At 44.1% G+C, this 20523-nt stretch overlaps 1 protein-coding gene across 2 annotated transcripts in view; it reads left to right on the forward strand.

The window, feature by feature from the left end:
* Nucleotides 1–20523, forward strand: part of DPYD (dihydropyrimidine dehydrogenase) — a 1712944-nt gene that overhangs the window by 625550 nt on the left and 1066871 nt on the right. For both annotated transcript variants that reach the window (XM_075321045.1, XM_075321044.1), the window contains exon 6: nucleotides 14571–14767. In XM_075321045.1, the coding sequence (XP_075177160.1) occupies nucleotides 14571–14767 (197 nt within the window). The remainder of the gene's footprint in view (nucleotides 1–14570; nucleotides 14768–20523) is intronic.

Genomic DNA, 20523 nt, shown 5'->3' on the forward strand with positions numbered 1-20523 from the left:
CCCAAAAGGATGAATCTTCCTGCTTATCTTTTGTCCTTCTGTGAATGAATAATTCTTAAGGTAAGCAGAGAGTTTGGGTGGATTCCAGGCCCTCTCCCCCAGACTTAAGGCCCCGTCACACTAAGCAACATCGCTAGCAACATCGCTGCTAACGAACAACTTTTGTGACGTTGCTAGCGATGTTGCTGTGTGTGACATCCAGCAACAACCTGGCCCCTGCTGTGAGGTCGTTGGTTGTTGCTGAATGTCCTGGGCCATTTTTTAGTTGTTGCTGTCCTGCTGTGAAGCACAGATCGCTGTGTGTGACAGCGAGACAGCAACAACTAAATGTGCAGGCAGCAGGGAGCCAGCTTCTGCGGACGCTGGTAACCAATGTAAACATCGGGTAACCAAGAAGCCCTGTCCTTGGTTACCTGATATTTACCTTTGTTACCAGCCTCCAGCGCTCTCACTGTCAGTGCCGGCTCCTGCTCTGTGCACATGTAGCTGCAGCACACATCGGGTTAATTAACCCGATGTGTGCTGTAACTAGGAGAGCAAGGAGCCAGCGCTAAGCATTGTGCGCTGCTCCCTGCTCTGTGCACATGTAGCTGCAGCACACATCGGGTTAATTAACCCGATGTGTGCTGTAACTAGGAGAGAAAGGAGCCAGCGCTAAGCATTGTGCGCTGCTCCCTGCTCTGTGCACATTTAGCTGCAGCACACATCGGGTAATTAACCCGATGTGTGCTGTAACTAGGAGAGCAGGGAGCCAGCACTAAGCGGTGTGCTCTGCTCCCTGCTCTCTGCACGTGTAGCTCCGTGCGGTGGTAACCAAGGTAAATATCGGGTTGGTTACCCGATATTTACCTTAGTTACCAAGCGCAGCATCTTACACGCGGCGCTGGGGGCTTGTCACAGGTTGCTGGTGAGCTCACCAGCAACTTGTGTAGCAACGCTCCAGCGATCCCTGCCAGGTCAGGTTGCTGGTGGGATCGCTGGAGCGTCGCAGTGTGACATCTCACCAGAAACCTCCTAGCAACTTACCAGCGATCCCTATCGTTGTTGGGATCGCTGGTAAGTTGCTTAGTGTGACTGGACCTTTAGGGACAAAAGCCCGGCAGGGGGTGATTAACCTGCAAAAAGGACAATGTACACACAAGGAATACAGAGAATGGACAGAGCAACACACCTAAAATATGAACCTACACAAAATGATACATGACCCACAATATCACACCATCACATATTCTATGGTTACGACCACTAACAACTAACTGCCACTATATGAGTGGACATAACCATACGTGAACCGTAATGCTCTGCTCATCATACTAATTGTGAAAAGATGCAATACAGAAACTGTCCAGATTGTGTGTGACAGTACGGTAGTGATAAACGGTTACTGTCCATTTACCCATAAACATATGATGAGGTCACTTTGACAATACTTAAGCTGTGTTTGTGTAAGAGTTGGAAAGTTAGATATAGTTCTAGAAAGTCCCAGGACTTTCACTTGAATCCCTGCAAATCAAATTTTGGGGAAATACGGTATTTGAAGTTGGAAAATTGCATTCCAAAATGTTCGCTCTCTTTTCTCCATAAATTATTGAACCATATTTTTTTTTTCTTTTTCATTTATTTGCTCTAGAAAACTTTTTAGATTTATATGGAATTTTGATTTGCACTGTTTTCCTAAAAAACAATAATATCAATCTTTCATTGCCAATTGCACTGGAATTTTGCAGGGTTAGGGTACATCAACAAGGTACTGATCCATTGCAGACACTTTACCACCTAATTGTATGGATTTGGATTATTTTGCAGACTATTTAAATCTACCACTGACTTTACCCTTTACAATGCGGGTATTATAATGCTTAATTAAATAATGAATTTGTGAGCTGAGATGTCCTCAAACTACTCAGATTCACCAAACAATGGCTGCTGCATTCTTTGCTTCTTCTTTTATACAGGCTATCTTAGTACACCTTGATTGGCTGCGCTATACCATGTGATGTAATAGCTGAAAGGCATTGTGCAAAAGCCCACCCTACCATATGCAAGGTTATATGATCTTTCTTTGGCTGATGCAATCTTCTGCAATGTGATAAATGCCAGCTGTCCTTTAAGGCAATTCATGCAAAGTAAAACACAATTTGATCCAATTCACACGGTTCAGCAAATTCCTAAAACTAGACACTAATTTAATTTGCATTGTTTCGCTCATCTCTAATAATTCACAATTTCGTTATTTTGTATTACAAGTAAAGATGTATTGTATGGTTGAGAGTGGATCCAGACATTTGTAAGACGCATGTGAGAAGTTATGAATTTCGCGCACAGCCATAGCTAATGGAGGTTAATCAAAGTTTCCAAAGTCCTTGTGAAAAATGTGCAAAACAAAGAACTTAAATGAAAAATCTCCTTTGTGTGAAATCAGCCTCAGTCAGGGGCTTTAGTAGCTCGCCTCCATACTGCAGTGATTCTCAATATTCTTCAAGTTCCACGTTCACTATAAATAAACTAACATAAAATAAAATAAATAATGTCTTTTTGGGAAGGAGGTCTGTATAAGAATTGCTAAAAGTGATCTGTAAAAAGAAGGGTATCTTCCATCTCTTTTTCTTCCTTCCTTCCTTCTTTCCATCCTTCCTTCTTTCCATCCTTCCTTCCTTCCTTCCTTCCTTCCATCCTTCCTTCCTTCCCTCCTTTCCTTCCTTCCCTCCTTTACTTCCTTCCCTTCTTTCCTCTCTCCCTCCTTTCCTCTCTCCCTCCTTTCCTCTTCCCCTCCTTCCCTCCCTCCCTCTTTTCCTCTCACCCTCCTTCCCTCTCACCCTCCTTCCCTCCTTCCTGCTGTTAGTTCCTTCTTTTCTTCCTTCATCCCTCCTTTTCTCTTTTGTTATTTTTTTCCTCTGTACCTTTCTAAGGACTATGTAAAACTTTTGTCAGACCTCCTGACTAAATCAATTCAGGGTGAAACGCGCATCGGGATGGGAGGCTGGAGTCTCTATCATATTTGTCCATTAATATTGCTACAGGAAATTGATGTATCTCTCGGTTATATGTGTCTCCTAATGCTATATTGTTAGTTATCATGCAGGAGATCTAGATTTGAGAGCTGGTTGCTCAACACATGTTATGTAGCTATGTGTCAGTAATTTACACAGGCCCACATATATCTTAATGCAAGTGATGTTGATATCACTATATATACAGTATGTTTTTCAGTGCAACAAGAGGGCAGAGTGCAATATTTGATTGCTGTGTGTGTTAATTACCCCATTCTTTTTTTGTACTGTCTATTATGTACAGTCCCCCGTTTTTCTTTATTTTCTATATATATTGTATGGAGAATTTCTTGTATTTATAACATAAAATAAAACATTATATTGCATCATACTATTTAGCCCCTGATTATTTCTATGTAGGTCTATATATTTGATTTTCTTCAGGGTATATTCGTTTTTGAGGACTTTGGTAGGTTTTGTACTTTGATTGTTCAAGAATTGAAATTCTCATTGGTTGCACCGCTTTATTCTAGTGTTATTTTCCATTCTAGTGTTTTTTCTTTCTTCCTTTTAAACACTGCCATTCTAAGCAAATGACTGGAAACAAATTATATTGGACGTATTCCTAGAAGGCGAGGCGCTGAGGTTACATGCCTTTAAACGACTGTGATAGCGCACTCACAGCATCTGAGTGTGAAATAGTAAACTAGACTGCTATCATGATAATTACATAACCAGCGGAGGCAGAAAGACACAGTCAGACTCACATATATGCTCTGATCTTTCTTAAAATTGTATTTATACCCGTTTGATATATTGTTACTATTATTAACAATAATGTTTTTATATTGATTTAGTCAAATTGATGCATTCAGGTACATTAGATTATCTCACATATTTCATGCTTGATACAACTATTAGGTGCTTAGTCTTTCCCAGAACTCCCATTTACTCAATGGAAAGAGTCTTTGCAAGTGCAGCCACCTCTATACTGAACGCTATCGGAACTGCCCGGATCATAAATTAGTAAACAGGAGACAATGAAGAATGTTTAACTATTAAAATCCATTGTCTGATCATATGTAGATTCTTCACATTGAGATTATTATAACTATAATATATCTATATATAAAGCTGAGTGTATGTGTGTGTGTGTGTGTGTGTGTGTGTATGTCCGCGAAATGAATTTACACCGTCGCATTTACAATCACAAAATTTTGCACAGACACCCTATGTGATTCAAGGAACATCATAGACTATGTTTTGCAGGAAAATTTAACCCTGCGCTTTACAGTTACTCTCCAAAAAACCTGCCTCCATTAAAGTCAATGGAGCTGCGACCTACAGGTTATTAATTGGAGCTGTGATTGGTTGCTATAGGAACAAAGGAAATTGTTAGTATAAGAAGCTTACGTGTGAGGTAATAAGATGTCGGTGGGGAGACGGATAGAGAGACAGAAAGAGACAGACAGACAGGCACAGACAGAGTAAGAGGCAGACAGGGAAAGAGACAGACAGAGACAGACAGACATGGAAAGAGACAGAGCGAGAGAGACAGACAGTCAAAGAGGCAGACAGGGACAGAGACAGGGAAAGGAAAAGAGACAGTGAAAGAGACAGACAGTGAAAGAGACAGACAGGGAAAGAGACAGACAGGGAAAGAGACAGACAGGGAAAGAGACAGACAGGGAAAGAGACAAAAACAGGTAATGAGACAAAAACATGAAAAGAGACAGAGACAAGGAAAGAGACAGGGAAAGAGACAGAGACAGATGGGGAAAGAGACAGACAGGAAAAGAGAGACCTGAAATGAGACAGACCTAGAAAGAGTCAGACGGGGAACGAGACAGACCTGGAATGTGACAGACCTGGAAAGAGACAGACCTGGAAAGAGACAGACCTGGAAAGAGACAGACCTGGAAAGAGACAGACGGGGAAAGAGACAGACGGGGAAAGAGACAGACGGGGAAAGAGACAGACGGGGAAAGAGACAGACGGGGAAAGAGACAGACGGGGAAAGAGACAGATGGGGAAATATACAGATCTGGATGAGACAGGCAGGGAAAGAGACTGACAGACAGACACAGAGATAGAGAGAGACAGACAGACACAGAGATAATAAGAGACAGACAGAGAGACTGATACAAAGACAGACAGAGACATAGACACAGACAGACAGACATGGATAGAGACAGAGACACACATGCATAGAGACAGACACACAGACAGACACAGACAGACAGAGACAAACTCACAGAGACAGACACAGAGAGACACACACAAAGACAGACACACAGAGACAGACACACAAACAAATACAGAGACAGACAGAGACAGACAGACAGACAGAGACAGACAGACAGACAGAGACAGACAGACAAACAGACAGAGACAAACAGACAGAGACAAACAGACAGAGACAAACAGACAGAGACAGACAGAGACTGGGAGAGAGACAGAGAGACAATTATTATCCCGGGCAACGCCCAGGTACTACAGCTAGTATATAGATATAATAAAGTAATGCACCTAGGACGGAGTAATCCTATAACTGCGTATACATTAAGTGGAAGTAAACTCGGGACTACAGAACAGGAGAAGGACTTGGGTATTCTCATTACAAATAAGCTGAGCAGCAGCACTCAATGTCAAGCAGCAACTGCTAAAGAAAACAAGATTTTAGGGTGTATAAAAAGAGAGATTAGATCCTGTGATCCCAACGTATTGTTACCCCTCTATAAATCACTTCTAAGGCCTCATCTGGAATATGGGATCCAGTTTGGGGCTCCACATTTTAAAAAAGACATTCAGAAGTTAGAGTCAGTTCAAAGGCGGGCAACTAGAGTACTACAAGGAATGGAAGGCCTCCCATATGATGACAGGTTGAAAAAGTTGGTTTCGTTTAGCTTAGAGATCAGATGTCTCAGAGGAGATCTCATTTATATGTATAAATACATGTGTGGTCAATACAAAAGACTGCTATATGACTTATTCCTTCCAAAGATAATACTAAGGAAGAGGGAGCACTCACTGTGAGTGTAAGAAAGGCAATCCTGGCAGCTAAATAGGAAAGGGTTCTTTACAGTTAGAGCAGTCAGACTGTGGAATGCCGACCACAAGAGGTAGTAATGGCAGACACTATAACAGCTTTTAAAAAAAGACTGGATGATTTCCTCAGTGCACACAATATTGTTGTTATCAATGATTTAGTGACAAAATGTAGAATTGGTGGAGGAAGTTTGAACTAGATGGTCCTAGGTCTTTTTCCAACCTATGTAACAATGTAGCATTTTCTTACAACATGACTGTATTACCTTTAATGAACTCAAATAGAGCTAGAGAAATATAGCTTTATATAGCATGTAGTGGACATTAAAGGATGATATAGCTTAGCTTTTATTTGAGTTTAGCTGCGACACCTGAAAATGGCAACTACCTGGTTGATCTTTTGGTTCCATACACTGCTTACATATGACCATCTCGGGGGCAGGAAACAGATGAATGGTGGGGGTCCCAAGAGCTGGACTATTATTGATCTGATATTAATGATCTATTCATAGTATACAGTTCTAGTATTGGCCGGGGGTATAACATGAAAAACACTTTATAATACTTACCTAACGGTTGCGCAGTTGGCCTTATGGGCGTCTCCGTTGTCTGGTCCCGGCGCCGCCTCTTTTGGCCATCTTTGTTCTCCTTGTCTAGCTGCAGTGCATGACGTGGCTACGTCTTACACACTCGCCGGCATTCAGATCCTGAACAGATCAAAGTATTGTAGTGCGCCTGCGCAGGACCGGCGAGTGTGTATGATGTAGCCGCGTCATGTAGTGATGAGCGAGCATGCTTGTAACTACTCGGTACTCGCACGAGTATCGCTGTACTCGGGCTGCTCGGCGGGGACCGAGTAATCTCGCGATACTTGTGCTGTACTCGTGGTCTTCATTTCTGCATGTTGGCGCTCTTTTGAGAGCCAGCCCTCATGCAGGGATTGGCTGGCAGACCACTGCAATTCCACAGCCCTGTTAGTTGTGGAATTGCAGTGATTGGCCGGCCTGCACAGCGTGACCGAGCCTTTATACCGGCCGGCGCGCTGTGCTCTGCTCACAGCTATCCAGACAGTGAGTGCAGGGAGAGTGTCGCTGATTCAGGGAAAGCTTTGCGGCCCTTTATAGCTTTTTCAGTTGCAGGGCTGCAAACAGTGTGACCAAAAGTCCTTCTCAGGACTATTCTAGTTGTATACAGGCAGGCAGGGTATAGCCAGGTCGGAGTACAGTAGCAGAGTCCTTCTCAGGACTATTGTTGCTATATACAGGCAGGGTATAGCCAGGTCTGAATACAGGCTAGTGACCAGAAGAGTCCTTGTCAGGACTATTGTACCAGTATACAGGCAGGCAGGCAGGCAGGGTAGTGGTGACCGTATACCAGCCTTCATCAGGCGGCACGGTGGCTCAGTGGCTAGCACTGCAGTCTTGCAGCGCTGGGGTCCTGGGTTCAAATCCCACCAAGGACACCATCTGCAAGGAGTTTGTATGTTCTCCCCGTGTTTGCGTGGGTTTCCTCCGGGTACTCCGGTTTCCTCCCACATTCCAAAGACATACAGATAGGGACTCTAGATTGTGAGCCCCAATGGGGACAGTGTTGCCAATGTATGTAAAGTGCTATGGAATTAATAGCGCTATATAAATGAATAAAATTATTATTATTATTATTATCATATCTGGGGCTGGTGTACACAGTGTAAAACAGTCCAGATACTGTCTGACTTGTCTGTAATTGTCGCTCCCCAAAAAAACCTGTTAGGTTCTTATTGCGTCCGTGCTTGGTTTTTAAAACCGCACGTGTGTGCCTGTTGGTGGCAGCGTACAGGTGCACTTGTGTGCAATTTCCACAAACTTTGATATAACGCACAAGTAGTGAATATACACGTCAGCAGTGCACAGCATTGCAAAATGCGCAAGGGCATTGGCAAGGAACAAGGAAGTGGACGTGATGGTGGTGCAGGCAGAGGCCGAGGTCGTGGGCAAGCTCTAATTTCGCCACAACAAAGGGCCACATCTAGTCGCTCGCACGTCCTGTCCCAAATTCTTGGGGACCGCAGCAGTACACCGCTCTTGAACCAAGACCAGTGTCAACAGGTTGTTAGTTGGATAGCAGATAATGCTTCCAGTCAGATTGGCACCACCACAAACACTCTGTCTTCCACACGGTCAAGTGTCAGTAGCCGTGATACTGCACCGCACATTTCTGAACCTGATCCTCCTTCCTACCACCAGGCTGAGTACACGTCCTCCTCGGACATTAATGATCCCACACTTGGACACTCGGAAGAGCTGTTCACGTTTCCATTCACACATTCTGGCCTCTCGCCAGCTCATATTGAAGTGGGTCATAAGGAGATCGTCTGTACAGATGGCCAAATATTTGAGCAGCCACGTTCTCACGAAGTTGGCAACGTGTCTCAACAAGTGGTGGACGATGATGAGACACAATTGTCAGGAAGTCAGGAGGAGGAGCAGGGTGCGGAAGAGGAAGACGACGTGGTGGATGATCCAGTAACTGACCCAACCTGGCAGGAGGATATGCAGAGCAAGGACAGCAGTGCACAGGGGGAGGGAGGCGTAGCATCACAACAGGCAGTAAGAAGCAGGGTGGTGGCCCCAGGCAGAAGTCAGGCAACCGTTCCCCGGAACAACACGACGACACAAGGTGCCTGTACAAATGTTAGGTCTTCCCGAGTCTGGCAGTTTTTTAAGTTGGATCCAGATGATTCAAAAAAGGCCATTTGCAACACCTGCCGTGCCAGCATCAGCAGGGGTACCAAAACTAGCAGCCTGACCACCACCAGCATGATCAGGCACATGTCAGCCAAGCACCCGACTTTGTGGGAAGTACAACAGAGTCGAGGAGCAGTGCTTGCTGATGTCACTGCTACGTCTTCGCTGGTTGTGCATGCGAGCCAATCCCCTGTCCATGCTGCCTGCGAACAAGCCTCCTCCACTCCTGCACCTGCAGTTGCCTACGCAGAAAGAACACCATCATCAAGCACGTCCTTGTCCCAGCGCAGCGTTCAGTTATCCATTCAGCAAACCTTTGAACGCAGGCGCAAATACACTGCCAACACCCCACATGCCACAGTTCTAAATGCTAACATTTCGCGACTGCTTGCGCTGGAAATGTTGCCTTTTAGGCTGGTGGAGACAGAAGCATTCCGTGACCTGATGGCGGCAGCTGTCCCACGTTACTCGGTCCCCAGCCGCCACTATTTCTCCCGGTGTGCCGTCCCCGCGTTGCATAACCACGTGTCACAAAACATCACACGTGCCCTGAACAACGCTGTTTCACCCAAGGTCCACCTAACCACAGACACGTGGACAAGTGCTTGTGGGCAAGGCCGCTACATCTCGTTGACGGCACACTGGGTTAATATTGTGGAAGCTGGGACCCAGTCTGAGCGAGGGACGGAACACGTCCTTCCCACACCAAGGTTTGCAGGCCCTACCTCAGTCAGTGTTTCACCCACACTCTACAGCTCCGGAATGTCATGCTCTTCAGCCTCCTCCTCCTCCTGCGCATCCTCATCCACTGTACCCTCCACACCAGTCACAAGCTGGAAGCACTGCAGCACTGCCTCGGCGAAGCGGCAACAGGCTGTGCTGAAGCTAATCTGCATAGGTGACAAACCCCACAATGCAGAAGAGCTGTGGACAGCTCTGAAACAGCAGGCAGATCACTGGCTCACACCTCTGAACCTAAATCCAGGAAAGGTCGTGTGTGACAGTGGCCGGAACCTGGTGGCGGCTTTGAGGCGAGGCCAGCTGACACATGTTCCATGCGTGGCCCATGTGCTCAACCTCGTGGTTCAGCGGTTTCTAAAGTCATACCCAGAGCTCTCTGATCTGCTGGTAAAAGTTCGCCGCCTGTCTGCACATTTTCGAAAGTCACCTACTGCTTCAGCCGGCCTTGCCGGCTTTCAGCGCAGTTTACATCTTCCGGCTCACAGACTGGTGTGTGATGTCCCCACGCGTTGGAATTCAACTCTGCACATGTTGGTCAGGATATGTGAGCAGAAGAGGGCAGTTGTTGAGTACCTGCATCACCTAAGCCGTCGGGAAATGGGTCAAACTCCACACATAACACCTGAGGAGTGGAGATGGATGTCAGACCTATGTACCATCCTCCAAAACTTTGAGGACTCCACCAAGATGGTGAGTGGTGATGACGCCATTATTAGCGTCACCATACCGCTACTCTGCCTTCTAAAACGGTCTCTGCTGAAAAACAAACATGATGCATTGCAGGTGGAGCGCGATGAGTTGCAGCAAGAAACAGTAGTGGGTGTGGGTGATGATAACACACAGCCCAGCCTCGTCTCATCACAACGTGCAGTGGAGGACTATGACGAGGAGGAGGATGAAGACATGGAGCAACTCTCTGGCCAAATTGAGGATATGACATGCACACCAGTCATATCCTCGGTTCAGCGTGGCTGGCCAGAGGACAGGGTAGATGAGGAGGAGGAGGAGGAGGAGGAGGACAGCATGTTCAGTCATCTTGTTGGTCAGGCTACTGAAGTCCTGGCTGTTAAGAGTCTGGCGCACATGGCTGACTTTATGGTAAGCTGCCTGTCTCGTGACCCTCGCGTTAAGAACATCTTGGCCGACAATCATTACTGGTTGGTAACACTGTTAGACCCACGCTACAAGGAGAACTTTTTGTCTCTTATTCCCGTGGAGGAGAGGTCAACCAAAATGCAGCAGTTCCGGAAGGCCATAGTCACGGAAGTAGGCAAAGCATTCCCCTCACAAAACGCTAGCGGCATAGGTCATGAATCAGTGGACAACCGAGGCGTACAGCCGAGAGAGGCACAAGTCCAATCCGCCAGAGGTAGGGGAACAGTCTTTAAGATGTGGGACAGTTTTCTCAGCCCCTCACGTACCACAGCCCCTGAGGTGCGGGGTAGTGCCACAAGAAATCCTAAGTTTGCCCAGATGCTGAAGGAGTACCTTGCAGATCGAACAACTGTACTCCGACATTCCTCTGTGCCTTACAATTATTGGGTATCCAAGCTGGACACGTGGCATGAATTGGCTCTCTACGCCTTGGAAGTCCTGGCCTGCCCTGCTGCTAGCGTTTTGTCAGAGCGTGTTTTTAGTGCCGCAGGTGGAATCATTAAAGATAAACGCACCCGCCTGTCAACTGAAAATGCTGACAGGCTGACTCTGATCAAGATGAACAAGGGTTGGATTGGGCCAGACTTCACCACACCACCAGCAAATGAGAGCGGAATTTAAAGTTTGCCATGTACCTCCACTCACCCATGGGTACACACTTCTGGACTTTGGATAATCGCTGGACTGCTCCTCCTTCTCCTCATGCGCCACCATGATGATGACCGTTACAAATTGCAATACTTAGGCCTTTGTTTCAGGTATACCCCCAGTGGTAAATTTTTTCGCCCATTCTTTGCAGAATGGACATTACAACGACAGGAGACCCGCTCCTTTGCAATGGGAACAATGTTTTGAGGCCCTCATGCACGTCTCTACCCAGGGACAACGTGGAGCCTCCCAATTTTTGGCTGCCCTGCCTAAGGGCTATACTATAATACACCCACTTCCTGACAATGGACACTTAATGTTTTGAGGCCCTCATGCACGTCTCTACCCAGGGACAACGTGGAGCCTCCCAATTTTTGGCTGCCCTGCCTAAGGGCTATACTATAATACACCCACTTCCTGACAATGGACACTTAATGTTTTGAGGCCCTCATGCACGTCTCTACCCAGGGACAACGTGGAGCCTCCCAATTTTTGGTTGCCCTGCCTAAGGGCTATACTATAATACACCCACTTCCTGACAATGGACACTTAATGTTTTGAGGCCCTCATGCACGTCTCTACCCAGGGACAACGTGGAGCCTCCCAATTTTTGGCTGCCCTGCCTAAGGGCTATACTATAATACACCCACTTCCTGACAATGGACACTTAATGTTTTGAGGCCCTCATGCACGTCTCTACCCAGGGACAACGTGGAGCCTCCCAATTTTTGGCTGCCCTGCCTAAGGGCTATACTATAATACACCCACTTCCTGACAATGGACACTTAATGTTTTGAGGCCCTCATGCACGTCTCTACCCAGGGACAACGTGGAGCCTCCCAATTTTTGGCTGCCCTGCCTAAGGGCTATACTATAATACACCCACTTCCTGACAATGGACACTTAATGTTTTGAGGCCCTCATGCACGTCTCTACCCAGGGACAACGTGGAGCCTCCCAATTTTTGGCTGCCCTGCCTAAGGGCTATACTACAATAGACCCACTTCCTTCCAATGGGCACTTCAGGTTTACAGGCCCTCATGCACGTCTCTACCCAGGGACAACGTGGAGCCTCCCAATTTTTGGCTGCCCTGCCTAAGGGCTATACTATAATACACCCACTTCCTGACAATGGACACTTAATGTTTTGAGGCCCTCATGCACGTCTCTACCCAGGGACAACGTGGAGCCTCCCAATTTTTGGCTGCCCTGCCTAAGGGCTATACTATAATACACCCACTTCCTGACAATGGACACTTAATGTTTTGAGGCCCTCATGCACGTCTCTACCCAGGGACAACGTGGAGCCTCCCAATTTTTGGCTGCCCTGCCTAAGGGCTATACTACAATAGACCCACTTCCTTCCAATGGGCACTTCAGGTTTACAGGCCCTCATGCACGTCTCTACCCAGGGACAACGTGGAGCCTCCCAATTTTTGGCTGCCCTGCCTAAGGGCTATACTACAATAGACCCACTTCCTTACAATGGGCACTTCAGGTTTACAGGCCATCATGCACGTCTGTATGCAGGGGCATTGGTGAACCTCACAATTTTGGACTGCCCTGGCAAAGGAAAATACTACAAAGACTCACTTCCTCAAAATGGGCACATTAGACTCAAGAGGCCTTCATGTACGTCTCTTCTCAGGGACATCGGAGTGCCACACAATGTTTTCACGTAAAATCTTTCATGTATTAATCTCAAAAAGTAACATACACCAGCTCTATCTCCCTATTGGGTATGTGCCCTTAACATTTCCGCCATGAAAAATCATTTTGGGGTCATTTTGGAAGCTTTTCTGGTGAGTCCGTAAAAATGACGTAAAACGCGGACAAAATTGTTCACAGCTGTGACTTTTCAGTAATAAATGCTTCAAGGGGTCTTCCCCATGCTGTTGCCATGTCATTTGAGCACTCTTCTGAGACTTTTGTGACATTTTTAGGGTTTCTCCATGCTGCCGGGGGGTCATTTCACAAAAATACTCGGGTCTCCCATAGGATAACATTGGGCTCGTTGCTCGGGCCGAGTACACGAGTATCTTGGGAGGCTCGGCCCGAGCTTCGAGCACCCGAGCTTTTTAGTACTCGCTCATCACTAGCGTCATGCACACAGGAGTCAGAAAGAGACGCCAAAGCATGGAAGCAGGGGAACCAACCACGGTTACATTTACTTCTGTATTCAGTGAAGTGATGTTCCTGATCTCTGAATAAAGAAGTAAATATATATATATATATATATATATATAATACATATTTATTCATTTATACAGCGCTATTGATTCCACAGCGCTTTAAATGTAACCGTGGTTGGTTCCCCTGCTTCCACTCTTTGGCGCCTGAAAAATACCACTGCATTATTTCTTCTTCATGACAGCGTCAGGACTCATAAGCTATATGGAGAGAAGGTATGCACACCAGTGACTATGTAAGGGGAATATAGGAAAAGCAGAAACTGCTGTGTGAATAATGACATGAAAAATCCAATAGCTATATGTAAGAATGAAAATATGAAAAATGGAATCTGCATTACTGCCATGAACATATGAATAAAGAGAAATTTAGCTATTGAATTGATCAATGCAACAGAGGCCCAACACTATGCAAAAGTATTTCTCCACGTTGGGGTCCCTAGCTTGTGTGTGTCCTCTCATGCAGTTAAAAAACTTACCATGTTGGAAATCTGAGACCCAGGCTATATATGCGTATAATCTGGTCTGGTAATAGGTGTGGTGGGGCCGGGTTCACAAACGAAAGACTACAAATCAATTAAGAAATATTAGAAGTGTTGGGGCTCTGTTGCATTGATCAATTCAATAGCTAAATTTCTCTTTATTCATATGTTCATGGCAGTAATGCAGGTTCCATTGTCATATTTTCATTCTTACATATAGCTATTGGATTTTTCATGTCAGTATTCACACAGCAGTTTCTGCTTTTCATATATTTCCTTTACATAGTCACTGGTGTGCATACCTTCTCTCCATATAGTGTAGATTTTTTAGGTTTTTGCACCCAGTTCAGACTCAGAATGGTGTTCCAGACCTTATTTCTTGAAGGACTCATAAGCTGACCCCGCGCTGTCATGTTAAGGGTATCTAATTCTACGGCATAAGGAAATAGTCACTTCAATATCTGCAATGTTTCTTTAATAAAAAGTTTAAGTTTACCTTAACAACATGGCAGCATAGGCTGGGTGGACAGTGTTAACTATATGACATGTAATTTGTAACTGGTTATATATTTGTTTTTCAATTATCTGCAGATTTATAAAGCTATGAATATCCCTCAAGTGAGGAACCCAAAGCTCCCTCCAGTGGAGAAAATGCCGACATCATTCAAAGCTAAGATCGCTCTTATTGGTGCCGGACCAGCAAGCATCAGCTGCGCAACCTTCCTGGCACGACTCGGGTATTCAGATATCACAGTGTTTGAGAAACAGAATTTTTCAGGAGGATTAAGGTATGCAAAGCCAAAAATACAATAATCTAAGTTTGGATGTAGAATACTATACAAAACCCAAGAAAAAACAAACAAATAAACAAATTGAGCATATTACCCTATAGTAAGTAAATAAGTAAACAGTCATAGTACTTGTATATCCAACTGCAAGCAAACATGTTAAAATTAGAAGGCAACAGTTTACTATCCATAGTGCTAAAAACAAAAAGGCATGCACTCCAATTCATTCTTTTTTTATTTTTAGAAGGACAAGAGATACAATAATGCAGAAAACATTAATTACATGTTGTATAGAAATGATATTAAAGAAATAAGCAGTGATGTAACTAGAGTTCGATGGGCTCTGGTGCAAAATTTGGACCTGCCCCCCCTTATGTTGGTCAGATGTAGGTATATGTATGTACACATTTAGCATTTTGCACCTATAAAGATATATGGGTTGCTCCCACATTATGTAGTAATGTACCCCACCCTGTTCTAATGTCCCCTTCCTGGGCTCCATCCTCTAAAATATGTCCCCCATTCTGGTATATATGCCCCCCATCCTGATAAGTATGTCCCCCATCCTGGCATACATGTTCGCTATCCTAGTTTATATGTTCCCCCTTCTAGCCCACATCCTGGTGTATAAATAACCCCATCCTGGTAAAAATGTCCCCATTCTGGTATATATATCCCCATACTGGGCCCCTCCTGGTATATACTGTCCCCCTCCTTATAGCTACAGTCCTCCTCCTGAAGTTCTCCTGGTTTAATCTGTTCTCCTCCTGGTATATACTGTCCCCCTACTGGTGAATACTGTACCCCTACTGGGCACTTCCTGGTATATAATGCCCCCTTCCTGGTATCTACTGTCCCCCTCCTGGTACATTTGTCCGTATCCTGGTAAATTCGTCTCTATTCTGTCTAATGGAAAAAACAACAACATTGTACTCATCGTCTCTGGCTCTCAACGTCGTGCAGCGTCCCCCTGTGTAGCCCGCGCACAGTGGCTGGCAGCTTTCTTCGGTGTCAGTACTATTGCAATGCATGACATCATTGCTATGCCCCACCCACTCAGTCACTGGGACACAGATGAAAGCTGCCAGCTTCTGTTTGTCCCGAAACGTGTATCGCAGTACAGGGACCTGACGGGTCTCTGCATCACGATATGTTTCAGCTGGATGTGAAGCCTTGGATGCACATCCAGCTGAAACAGGAGCTAGGGCCCGCGGGCCCCCTGCACCGCCGAGCCCAGTGGCGGTTGCGATATCTGCAACCATGATCATTCCGCACCTGAATATAAGTTATATAACTTATTAAAGAAGTGTTCCTATTGTCTTTATAATTGATTAAATGTGTGCATGTAGATGTAATGTAGTGTGTGTGTTATTATCTTTACCTACTGCCGCGCTTTCTGATCTCCAGCGCTGGTCTTCTGCTCTTCTTAGTGATGTCCCCACAATTGCAACTCTCCAGTTCGTTCTACACTCTATGTGTGAGCCAGAAGTCTATTTTACTATGAAAGAATATAGATTCTCGTTCTGACGCTCCATAGACCTACATTGTAAAAGTCAGTCCTAGGTGACTCAGAGCGCAGTGTGACCTGGAGAGTCTACACAGGAGGACGTCACTGAGAAGAGGAGCTAACATTGGAGAGAGCGTCAGTATGAGGGTATATTAACACACTCACCCTACATGTACATACACACAATTAAGCAATACAAAAGTTAGTGGGGATGCTTTATTAACCCCTTGGCGTACATAGCATGTCATGAGCAGGTGTTTGTTCAAGCACTATGACATGATTTGTCCATCATGGTTTTAACCTGTGATTGTGTGAAAACGCACAGTGGCAGGTCTTTGCCGACAGCAGTCTGACAGCTGACCGATACGGCCAGAGATGCAGTGACCAATTACAGCGGTCCACATTCTCTGATGCTGTTATAGCTCAGTCAATCTGACTGACCAATCCCAGCATGTGATCGGTGGGAGCTGCTGAAATATCAGGACTTCCCACACAAACAACACCAGAGCATACAACCGGTCTCCTGCAGTAACAGCCAGGGCCGGTGTCAGCATCGCCCTGATTGACTAACACTCCAGATGCTGAGGAATTTAGAAGATTTTGGGAGAAAAGGGGCTCCTTTTCTCACCTCCATCATCACCTCCATGACAAAATCACATGACGTCAATGGTTGTCATGGCAACCACAGGTCAAACAATGACCATATGGTATGTCAGGTATGGTGGCCCTTTAGACCCAGCTATAGACAGGGTCTAACAGTCAGTATATTCTGACAGGTCTCATGTATTGCAATACTTATCCAATACTTATCTGTATCAGAAGAATAAAAGTTGAAGTAAAAAAGTAAAGAAAAAAATTGCAATAATTATTTAAAAAACAAGCACAATTAAAGAACAAAAATATTACAACAATAAATGAGTGTTTAAGTAAAAACAAAAATAAACATAACATAAAACATAAAGTACACAGATTTTGTATTGTCACTTCTAGAAAGACACAATGTATAAAATTGTCATACTATTTAACCTCTACAATCGACATAAAAAAGAAAAAAGGTGGCAAAAAAAAGCTTATTCATCGATATGATATCTCCAAAATTGAAGTAGAATAAACTGCAATAAAAAAAAACAAATGTAAATAAAATTGGTGAAAACATCAACTTGTCCTGAACAAACAAGTCACCATACAAAGTTATCAGTGGAAAAAAAATAAAAGTTTTATCTTTCAGAATACAGCTATGCAAAAACAATACTATAAAATTGTTTTTGTTGTGTAAAAGTGACAAAACATAAAAAAATATATAAATGTGGTATCACTGTACTCATACTAACTGGAAGAATAAAGCTATTCTAAGGGCGGCTTTGCACACTATGACATCGCAGGTGCGATGTCGGTGGGGTCAAACTAAAAGTGACGCACATCCGGCGTCACTTGCGATGTCGTAGTGTGTTAATCCTTTTTGATACGATGAATGAGCGCAAAAGCGTCATTATCGTATCATCGGTGTATTCTCCGACTTTTCCATAATGCCGGTGCAGCGACAGGTACGATGTTGTTCCTCGTTCCTGCGGCAGCACACATCGCTGTGTGTAAAGCCGCAGGAGCGAGGAACATCTCCTACCTGCCACCCGGGTACAATGAGAAGGAAGGAGGTGGGCGGGATGTTTACATCCTGCTCATCTACGGCCCTACGCCGCTATTGGCCGCCTGCCGTGTGACGTCGCTATGATGCCGCATGACCCGCCCCCCTTAGGAAGGAGGCGGGTCGCCGGCCAGAGCGACGGTCGCAGGGCAGGTGAGTGCATGTGAAGCTGGCGTAGCGATAATTTTCGCTACGACAGCTATCACAAGATATCGTGCCTGCGACGGGGCGGGGACTATCGCGTGCGACATCGCAGCATCGGCTTGCGATGTCGCAACGTGCAAAGCCCGCATAACACTTTTACATCACGGTAAATGGCATATAAAGAAAAAACAATTTGGTAATTACTGAATTTTCTTCATTCGAAATCCCAAAAATCTGAATAAAAAGCAATCAAAAAATATTATATGCCCAAAAATGATACAATAAAAAAGTCAACTCATCCTGAAAAAAACAAGCCTTCACATGGCTCTGTCGGCAGAAATATAGAAAAATAATAGCGCTAAAAATATGGTGACATCACCTGAAAACTGCTCTCTTTATAACAAGGTGGCTATCCCTGATCATTGTAGTTATCTACATCCATGCTACAAGAGAAATAAGACTAATTTAAAGGCTCATAAAATATATCATGGCATCTTCCATGGCTAATATTGCTATTATGGTGAGCGGGGTTGCCACAACTTGCCTGAATCTAGGGTACTAACCTCTACGACCTGGCAGGATCAGTTCATAAGATAACTGCTTAGGCCAATCATATTATGCCTGATACTTTTATTTTCCATAGGATTTTCATGGTCACATAAACTTGGAACTCCACTTATGGGTTTTTGATTTCCAAAGAAAATCCTCATAAATTTCTTATCAATATTAATATTGTTTTCACAGGGCTTTTTGTGTTTTTAGTGTTTTTTAAAAATATATCTAATAAAATAAGACCTTTAAGGGAATTACATGTTTCTCCTCAAAATATCACAAGGCAAAAACCTTTTTTTGTTAAAAAAAGCTATGTTTTAGTGCGCGATTGTAGCCAAACATAAGAAAACTATATATATATATATATATATATATATATATAATATACACATATAGATCTGGTATCAAGGTAACCCAAGATATAAAACTGTGGAAAATAGTGCAAATGTGGTCTTACCAGGCAGACAATAGGCCAGTGAACCTTAGAGAACTCACCTACAGGGGTTGTGAAACTCCCATCTCCTGTAATCACGTAGTGTATAGGCAAACAGCTGCAGTCCCATGCAGAGTCAAATAGATTCAGGAGAAGAAAACATAAAATAATCTCATTTGCTTGATGTCCTGAGGAAGGAGACTGCGATCTCCGAAACATGTTGACCTGTGCAATTGAATAAAGACATGGAATAATTTATTCACATCGATTCGTTTGGTGATAGCATGGCAACACACCTGTTTTCTTCTCCTAAATCTATTTGTTATCGAGGTAATAGCACAGACAGAAAGAATAATGCTGTCTAATCCCTTATAACGCACAATGAATGTCATAAAAATGATTGTTTATTCTAGCTCCCAAAGATTGCAGCAAGGCTTGGATCACATTTATCCTGCGCTCTATGCTGAGCACTTATATTAGGATTTCCGTGTAAATCTACAAAATACCTGATTCAGACGGAGCCCCAGACAGAAGATCCCCTATAATGAGGCAGATTGAAAGACTATGGATTCTCTCTGGCCAACGACCTGGCTGTGCCTGTCTTTTTAAGCATGCATAAAGTGCGGTAGACCACCTCCTTTGTACACATCCTAAAAACCAGATACCGCTGAACAAAGAAACAGAGTTTTTAGTAGCTGCCTCATTATAGTGAATGAATCCATAGAAGAGTTTAACTGAATCATGTATTTTGTAGATTTAGATAGAAACCCTGATGTAAGTGCTCAGCATAGAGCATAGGATAAATGCGAACTAATCCAAAATCTTCCTTACCTCAAAAGGCCACCATTATAAGCTTTATTCAACCCATAAAAAAAACAAATCCCCACTCAGGTTTGTCATCTGTTAACAGAAATATAAGTTTTACCTCCATATTTGGCATTTCTGTAGTGAGGAGGAGACTCCATTTAATTTACGGGGTGCAGGTCTCCAGAAGCTCAAGCTGGGACCAATGTACAGGCACTACAACATCAGATTTCCATTTTCACTCTGCAACATCCATTGCTGCTTGTTTCTATTAAACACGCATGAAGTCAAACGAATCAATAAACCTGTAGATGAATTCCCAGAGGAGTGTACTTACCAAATTGGGGTCAGTTGAGTGGGATTCTTATTTTCTGGTACTTAGGGGCTCTGTATATGGAGTATGCAAACTGTTCTAGGAAACTCTGTGCTCCAAAATTCAAATAGTGTTTCTTCCTTCCTGAATTTCACCATATGACCAAATGGTACTGTACAGTCATACATAGGGTATGGTCACATTCACGAGAAATTCTGTAATAATTACGGTATGTCGTGATTTTTACCTATTTTCCCTTGTGAACATGTAAAATCTTTGGCAAAAACAACATTTTGGTGATAAAAATTTTATTATTTTTTCTTCAATGGTATAACATTTTTTGAAACATATGTGGTATGAA

Source organism: Anomaloglossus baeobatrachus, chromosome 8, assembly GCF_048569485.1.
Source record: "Anomaloglossus baeobatrachus isolate aAnoBae1 chromosome 8, aAnoBae1.hap1, whole genome shotgun sequence".
In the NCBI taxonomy this organism is placed as follows: domain Eukaryota; kingdom Metazoa; phylum Chordata; class Amphibia; order Anura; family Aromobatidae; genus Anomaloglossus; species Anomaloglossus baeobatrachus.